Here is an 8,996-nt window from a genome sequence, read left to right as displayed (position 1 = left end):
TATTTGTTCAGCAGTCAGTCTGTCTAATTGAGTGCACACCCACAACTCACACACACGCAGACACGCACACTCACACACCTCAACACCTGAATGCATTGATATTTTGCTTGCATAACTATGCTCCATATCCAATCCAATCAACTGTCTCTTTCATGTGCAATCAATTTCAACTAAATACCGTCTTCATGCGTAATTGCTTGCCAATGTATACGTGTTGTGTAAGTGTGTATAAGTTTGCGCAATGTACTGTGTGTGTGTCAACTTATAGAGCGTGCTTAATTTGGCAATTAAAAGATGATTCCAATTAAGAGTAAACAGCGCACATTGCACAATACTCGATATCTACTCTTGCCACGCCCCCTTCAAGTACACAAAGCTTCCATAATTGCTCTAATAAACTAAATATGGCCCCCTAAATTAGTTAAATCAAGCATTGTAATGCAGTTAGAGCTGCTATAGGTATACAATCCAATTTAATTGTTGAATGTACCGGAAAACTTCCTCTACAAAACCTTAAAATAGGCCACACAAAAATTTACTTTAATATAATTAGCATAGGCATTTGAAATTTGATCAATTTCTTTATACCCTGAGAAACCAAAAAATAAATCAATTCAGCAATCAATACAATAACTTCAATACCCTTTACAGGGCATTTAAAATAAATACTTAACCCAATCTATAATTAAATCGTGTAAACTGTCGCTAACATTTAAATGAGCGCATTAATATTTATAGCTAATATTTGGCACTTTTACATAGCCTAATTAAATTTCCACTTAAAATTCGCCGCAATGCGTTTTTTTACAAATAAATAAATATATATACAAAAGAACGAAAGCAATAGGTAAAAAATATGAACACAAACAATTAATCAGAGCATGGATGGTTGGAGGGCAATAAAGGAAAGAGGGTGGGTCACATTTGGAAACAAACAATTTGCATAAATTAAATAAACTTAAAATGCTGTAAACATAATTAGAAATATGATACGCACTCTCTCCATCTCTCTTCCTTCCCCTCTCTCTCTCTTTTTCTCTCTCTCAGAATTTTTAATTGATTTATGCAAATTGCAAAGCCGCAAAACAAAATGCAAATTTGTCAAACAATCAACAACAACAATACGAGATACCACAACAAGTTAAAAAAAAAAAGTTAGTAAATAAATTAATTCAAGTAAATGCATGTAATACATATAATAAATAAATACTAAAAAACAACTTATTTGCATGTAGTGTTTGTCAAGTTCCATCATGTTGCATCTCCCTTTCTCTATCTCTCTCTGCCATCTATGTATCTGTCTCTGTCCATGTTCATGTCCATTTTGCTTTACGTGGAAAAGTGCGACCAAGTGCAAAACCAAATCAACCAAAAATTGCGTAATAAATATTAAATTAATTCAAATATTTTTTTATTTATTTATTTATTTGTTTAGTTTCATAGTTTTTCCATGCGGCTTATTTGGATTGCCAAATTAGTTTCGTCCCTTAAATAATGCATACTTTTCGTATTGGGAATAAGTAATTTTCATAGTTACATCTACATTTTAATTAGAGTTTATTTCATTACAAAACATCAATAAATAAATAGGAAAATAAGTAAATAAAATTTATTAACTAAACATGTGGAATTCTCAAGCAAGAATCATGCAAATATGTTATGTATTTAAAAAAAAATAATATCCGCAAAAAAAGAAGCTAAATCTAAAAGATAAAAAAATTCTTATATTAACTATGTCAATATTGAAGCTTTTCATTAATTTCTATAGTAGATGTAGAATTAACTTGTCAATTTTTCAATAAATAAAAAATTTGATAGCAGCAAGTGGCCTTTCTGCTTTTTTGTCTGATGAAAAGTTTATTTTCTTTTCTTTACATTTCTATTGAAATTCAGCTCACAAACTTGCCTCTTATAATAACAGGGACGCTCTTTCTTGCCCCATCAAATCTTTTAATTTATAACAAGTAAATTTCTCGAGCCGAAAAAAATGCAAATTTATGTATTGCACATATTTCATTTCTGTTTTCATAATTTAACTTGTGGCCATTTGAAGTTGGAAGGTTACTTTTATAATTTCTGAGTGCCCCATTTGGTGGCAGGCAAATATAAATTTCATAAATGTTGCGTGTATTTTAATGAGAAATGGGAACACTCCAAATTAATAACACAAAGCGCACATTTAATGCAAATTGCAGCCTCGAGACTGGAGCTGTGGTTGTGCCCGAGGGAAAAGTGGGAAGAGTGGGAAATGGAAAGAGGTTGTGTACTGTCAACTCATTGGCCAGCGACGTCGACAGCTTCAATTTCTGAAGCGTGTGTGCAGTAATTATGAGGGCATTATGTTGAATCCACAATCGTTATTGCATGGACATGCTGGGACGCTGATGGCGACAACGACGATGAGGATGAGGATGCGGACGATAAGGATGAGGATGAGGATGCTGTCCTGCTCCTTGCGGCGCTTAACATTCCCAACATTTGCGTTATGCATGAACTGAACATGTATACGGACCCAGACTCTCTGTGTGTGTGTGTGTGTGTGTGTGTGTGTGTGTGTGTGTGTGGGCAGGACGTGGCAGTGGTAAGTGTGCATGCGGGAGACTCCGTTTTTGGGTCTGTCTGCTGCGTCTAAATTGCGACAACATTATTTAATTGAAACTAATTTGCCATTTTGTGGGCGCCATCAAAATATTTAATGCTTCCCACAAAGTGTTAGAGAATGGGAGAGAGAGTGAAAGAGAGAGAAAGATGATGAATAGGCGGGGGGCGTGGTAGCAACTAGGAACAGCTGCTGAGCTGCTCTGGTCAGCTTTTGTGGCAAATGTGGGTCAGTCTTGGTCTTAAGCTTTTTGGACACTTGTCGACTACTTTAACCAGTACCTCAAAAGGAGGCATGTGGCATGCGATATCCGACATTTTGCATACTCGCCATATAGATGAGAAGTACAACAAAATTAAAGTTACTTCAGCCACCTCTTAAGCTTTGCTATATATTTCTCACCTAGTAGAAATTGCGCTCACGATGAAAAAATTAAGCGTTTTATAGCGTTGCATGCAACTCGTGCAACGCTGGCAGGCAACTGCGAGTACAGCAAATGCTCTGTTTACTTTTACGACTTTTCCTGCAACAGCTGGAAAACCAACCGTATAAAACAGACCAAAAGTGTGGCAACTACACTCAATGTTGCCTTCGAAAAAAAGGCCAGATTAAAGCATAATTTAAAAAAAAAAGAAAAGAAAACATTTTTGATGATACAACTTTAAAGTATTCCAACACCTGCTGAAATTATGAACTTAATTTTTGCGTTATTATACCAAGTGTAAATCTTTTCAATAATAGAAAAACAATTTGTGCAAACGCAGAAAATTTACATAAGTAATGGAAGGAGGGAATAAATCGTTATACTTTCGTCTGACACTGTGACGCATATTTTTAATTTTACAATGTGTTAAATTACACATGGTTTTTTTTCATTTTAGCTTAAAATTTACTCAGTAGAAAAATATAAAATAATATTAAGATAAATTCCATACAAACTTGTGAATTTTAAAATTAAAATATTTTATTGGTCAAAAATGTGAAGGAGAATTGCTAGAAAAGTCGTCGGGAAAATGCCAAAGCTGACAGCACTGGCAGTAACACAGCCGCACATTACACACACGCCCACACATATGTACCCAGAGCGACTCACACACAAACACAAACACACACATACACAAGGGAGCAAAACGCACGTGACGCTCATCAATTTGGCGCACTTTGCCTTCGCCTTTGTGTTTTTAATGCGCTCCGCCAACGACGAGAATGAGGATGAGACAGAGCATGAGGAGTATAAAGACGATGATGATGATGAGAAGGACGATGATGGTGATGACTACAACCGTTAGGCTCCATGTAGTCAGTGGATGCGTTACTCCGTTGCTGCACACGAACCTGAACCTGAAACTGAACCTGCCCTACTGCATCGTTCCGCACATGCTGTGCACGTCCTCGTCCATTTCCTCCTCCTGCTGCTTCTCCGCGTCCTACTTCTCTACTGTGTGTGTCACGATTTTGCATATTAATTGCATTAAGCTATAGCCACCGAGCGTCACATGTGCCACATAGTCCACACGGCTTGCAACTTCAGTGATAATTTCAGCTCGGTAAATCCACTTTGCTGCACATGTTTGAGGCTTAGTTGTGCCGTGTGCTTAACTGCAATTCGAGCTGGCCAGAAATCGCTGGATAAAGCTCCAACATATGTAAGTATTTATAATACGTTTAGCAAACCTCAGACTGAACAACAACCGACTACACAATTTGTATTTTCACCCACTTGGAATTTATTTATAAATAACAAATTCCAATAGATACTCGTACAATGAAATGCGATACGCGCACGCATGTTAAGCAGATACAGCTACAATCACAGATACTTTTAAGCATGTGTGTATATGTACAGATGTTCATGCAAATATAATCGAATATTTATAAATGTTTGCTGAACGCTTTGCTATTTTTAGCATGGCAAACTTCGGAAAAACAAAATATTTTGAAATTTTATATACTTTGTGCCGCCTTGTTGAAAGGAAATTAAAATGTTTATATATTTGTGCTTTTAAGATTATGCAATCAAAATTGTAGCTATAAATAAAGATGCGTTCTCTTGCATAAGGTTAAACTTAAATTTTTATAAGTTTTTATTTAGCATAGTATATAATTCATGCACTTTTGTTTTCTATTTAATTGCACTGCTTAACAGCACTGTTGAGAAATTTTCAAAAGTTATCATAAATAAGTTTTCGTCTAATACTTAACACTATCATAAAAACTTGTTAAATATATATTTTTTGAGAATAAAACTGAACTAAGTTTAAAGTAATTATCCATTTCATTCTAACGTCATTTAAATTTTAAATTTTTGTATTCACTTATTTTTAATTATCTTTGTTTATACTCTGTTGATTTTAACGATGTTTTGCCAGATTTCGCTCCATACTTCTTTACATTCCATATGCTTGTGTAAATACTATTGAATGCAAGGAAGCATGGAACTTTCAAAGGCTATTTAAAAACCATTACAAAACACTCTTAAATTATATGTCTTACTTGTTGTTGTTACTGCCTGTTTCATTGCGGATTCACGCTTATATAATGACAATGGTGAATGTAATTGCAGCAAAAAGTTGAAAAACATTGCCAAACAATTCTTATACCAAACTACCAGAGTTTCGCATTTATTGTCTTCACTTTTTTTTTTATATTTGTTTTGTTTTGTTTTTTATTTTTAGAACTAAATCCTTGGGATCCTTTTGTATCTTGCAACCACTCCAACTGTGGCTTGCAAATTTTCCTGTGTTTCGTTGAATGTTTCTTACTTTTTATTTTGGAATATTTTTTTGGCAGTGTTAAGGGAATGGGAATGGAAACTGTGAGGTGGTTTAATACTTTTTGCCGTGCGTTTTTATAGTCCAACTGCAATAAAGCAATTTTTAAGCGCACTGAAGTGTGTTTATATGTGACTGGGCGGCGGAAAAGGGGGCGTGGTCCAGCCCTTCGTAGAGAATCTGCTTTTGTTTTTTGTTTTTATTGTATTTTTTGCATCTTTGACGCGCCTGCACAAAAAATTCATAAACTTTTTTGCTGCTGCTTTTTGTTTTGTTGCTCCTGTTGATTGTGGATGTGTGTGTGTGGACACGAAGTGGCGCGATGCGGCGCCCGCAATAAAATTGCGCCCTTTGTTGTTGTTTTTCGACTTTGTGTTTTATGCGCATATTTTGCACCACATGGCCAAAGCCCGCACACCGCGACCCCCAGTCTCTCGTCCCCTTCCTACTCCTCGTGCTTTTTCTGCCTTGGCTTTAGCTTTGCGCTTAAACGATTTTTTTTCTTTACATTTCAGTTTTTTATACGCCGCTCTGATCTTTATTTTTTGGTCACATTCCGCACGCGAAATATGCCACAGCAAACAAAATCCGCGTTGCTCACAAACAGAGAAACTGCAATTTCGATTTAGAAAACACAACTCAAAGTCGAACTCGGTGCTCGATCTCAAACGAAAATTGAAACTGAGTCATATTCGAACTAAAATATACAAATTTGAAAGCCCGTGATGGAACGTTAACGGCGCGAACTGACAAATGCAACTGTCCTCTAAGCGCATTGTAAACAGACGTTTATATAGGTGCCTAAAATTACTTTTCGAGGACCCACATGAAGCGTCGCAGTCGACCCGGCTGCAGGTCAAGTCACGGTTAAGCCTGCCACAACAACACAGCACCACATGTGCACCCCTTATAGTGTTCTTCTTCATCTTCTTGTCATTTCGTTTCTTTTACCTACTTGAAGAAGAAACCAAATGCGTTGTGGCAATACCCACGCGGCGTCGACTTCAACTTCAACTTTGAGTTTGACTTTGACTTTGTGTTTGCTGCCGATGCTGCCGATTGCAGCAGGATGTGGCACATGGATGCAATCTGCAGACACTGCAGGCGTTTCCCATGTTCCCGTCCTCGTCCCCGTCCCCGTTCTCGTCCCCGTTCCCGCCTTAAGTGTACCAAGAGCCGGACATGTGTTGTTCTGTTTTACAACAAATAAACAGCAGGAATGCCAAATGTTAATCATATGTTATAGAATCTCATCTCTTTGTGTCTATATCCAATTGCAAAGGCAATGTCCACTCTTAACACTAATTGCGATTACTTGTAAGTAATTGTAAAAACAACAAAATAGAATTTAATTCAAAAAACAGCAGAGAACGATATAGAAGATCGTTTGATATATATTTAAAATTTGTTCAGGTTTATTCCTTCTTTTCATTTATTTCCTGCAAATATGATTGAATTTTAAATTGCAACTTAATTAGAGTAGGTCGCACACAATCTATAAGATCCATCGCAAATCTCATATTTTAGAAGAAAACCCATATTCTCAAATTGAAAAGATACTCAAAAAATCAAATGAAATACATTGTATGTCAGGTTCATATTATTATTTTTGAAGCTCTATTAATTTGACTAGTAGTAAGTTGCCCAAAATTAAATAGCTTGTATAAATAAAATTTTAAAATTATGGATTCCTTTTGGAAGACATCGAAGAGCAAGTTTCATAACACCGTCATGAGTTTAAAGTCAAGGTTGATCAAAATAAAATCTGTTCGGTTACCACAAATCTTGACAACTGAGCGCGATAAGTCGGTCAACGACAATTGGAAGGTTGAGGTCTTGGTCTTTGGCTCAATAAATATGGAATATATAACGTGAGTGAAACTAGGATAACACAAATTCAAGTTGGCTTTAAATGAATTCAATTTGTAGATATCTCAATGAACTTCCTGAACCGGGAGACACGAAGAAGGCAATGTACAGGGAGCAATGTTTCGGAGGCAAGGGGGCAAATCAATGTGTGGCAGCTGCAAAATTGGGTGCCAAGTGCGCTCTGGTCTCCAAATTGGGCAAGGATGATTTGGGCAACATGTACTACGAGTACTTGCAACAGATGGACATCAATGTAGACTACGTTGAGATGTTGGAGGGACAGGAAACGGGCATTGCCCAGATCAATGTCGATGACAATTCACAGAATACGACTGTCATACTGCCTGGAGCCAATGGAATGCTTAGCCACAAGGATGTCTCCCGTTCCAAGAAGCTGTTCAGAGAGGCCAAAGTGCTTCTTTGTCAGCTGGATACGGAGCCCAAGGTCTGCCTGTGTGCACTGAAACAATTTAAAGGAGTTTCCATCTTAAATGGCGCACCGGGTATTAGGAATATATCCCCGGAGCTCATCAAAGCGCCGACAATACTTTGTATCAATGAGTTGGAGGCTGCGCAACTCACGGATCGCCAGGAGATTAGGTTTGTGCACGACGCGAAGGAAGCTGCCGAGGAATTGCTGGAGAGAGGTGCCAAGACGGTTATCATTACAATGGGCCATCAAGGCGCTGTTTATCTATCGAGCAGTGAACCAGATACATGCATCCATTGCCCGGCTGCACCCGTGCGCTACTTGGCCGACCCATCGGGTGCCGGGGATGCCTTTTTGGGCAGTTTGGCCTACCATATGCTTCACTTTCCCAAGTTAAACCTGGAGCATCACATTCATGCGGCAAATGTTTGTGCCGCCTATGCAGTGGGACATCGCGGCACTCAGCCCAGTTTTCCAGGGCCAGAATTGGCTCAAGACGATCTCTGTTTGATTGAGCCTGCTTTTTACATCATTCCCGATGATAGCTCAGAGCAAAAAGCTTGGCGAGAGCGACAGGCTGCGCTGGCTTTAGCTCCAGCTCCAGCTGCACCCGCAGCTCCAGCTCCAGCTCCAGTTACGGCAACAAAATCAAAGCCTGAGACTGACGATGAGGATGAGAAAGAGAAAGAGCCAAGGGCACCTCCACTTCCGTCTCTGATTGCGGCTGTGGTTCCAGCTCCGACTCTGATTCCGGCTGTGGCTTCAGCTCCAGCTGCAGCTCCTGATCTTGCTCCGGAGCCTGTTTCAGTCCCCGTTGAGACACCTCCACCGCAGCCCGTGGCAGTTGAGGTTGCCCCAAAGCTTGCCTCAGCGGAGAAACGTGAAGCGGCAGTTGTAGTGCCAGCTCGTGCCGCACAACGTGCCACAGAGCTGACAGCAGCAGCTGTAGTGTCAGCCCGTGCCACACAGCGAACCACGGAGGTGGCAGCCACCGTGGTGCCAGTTCGCATCATGCAGAAAGCCAGAAAAGTCAACCATAAAAAGCGACCAATCCACAAATCTAATGCTCATTAAACAAACCTTTCGGTTACAACAAATTTGGTATTACATTTATTTTGCAATTCAATTTTTTTTCTGGCAAGTATTTTATGCGGAAATCTGCAGGACATTTGCACTTTTCAAATAAATAGATCCATAATTAAAATGACCATTTTGTTGAAATGTTGTCACAATTAACAATTTTTCCTGGCCAATTCAAGATGATACTTAATCGAATTGTAATGAAAATTGTCAACGTGTTGTCATCACAGCGTTGCCAAAAGACAAA

The 8,996-nt window shown here is 38.5% G+C and overlaps 1 protein-coding gene across 1 annotated transcript; it reads left to right on the top strand.

Moving 5' to 3' along the window:
• The first annotated feature begins 6,955 nt into the window (after positions 1–6,955).
• LOC117781999 (ribokinase) lies at positions 6,956–8,778 on the top strand. The gene is made up of 2 exons (XM_034618903.1): positions 6,956–7,241; positions 7,300–8,778. Exons 1-2 carry the CDS (start codon positions 7,054–7,056, stop codon positions 8,741–8,743), a joined length of 1,632 nt encoding a protein of 543 aa, XP_034474794.1. The 5' UTR covers positions 6,956–7,053; the 3' UTR covers positions 8,744–8,778.
• Positions 8,779–8,996: the final 218 nt, after the last annotated feature.

The sequence above is a fragment of the Drosophila innubila genome (genome assembly GCF_004354385.1).
Source record: "Drosophila innubila isolate TH190305 chromosome 2L unlocalized genomic scaffold, UK_Dinn_1.0 4_B_2L, whole genome shotgun sequence".
NCBI lineage: Eukaryota > Metazoa > Arthropoda > Insecta > Diptera > Drosophilidae > Drosophila > Drosophila innubila.
The sequence above is the reverse complement of the archived record's forward strand: the minus strand, read 5'-3'. Positions and strand labels throughout refer to the sequence as shown.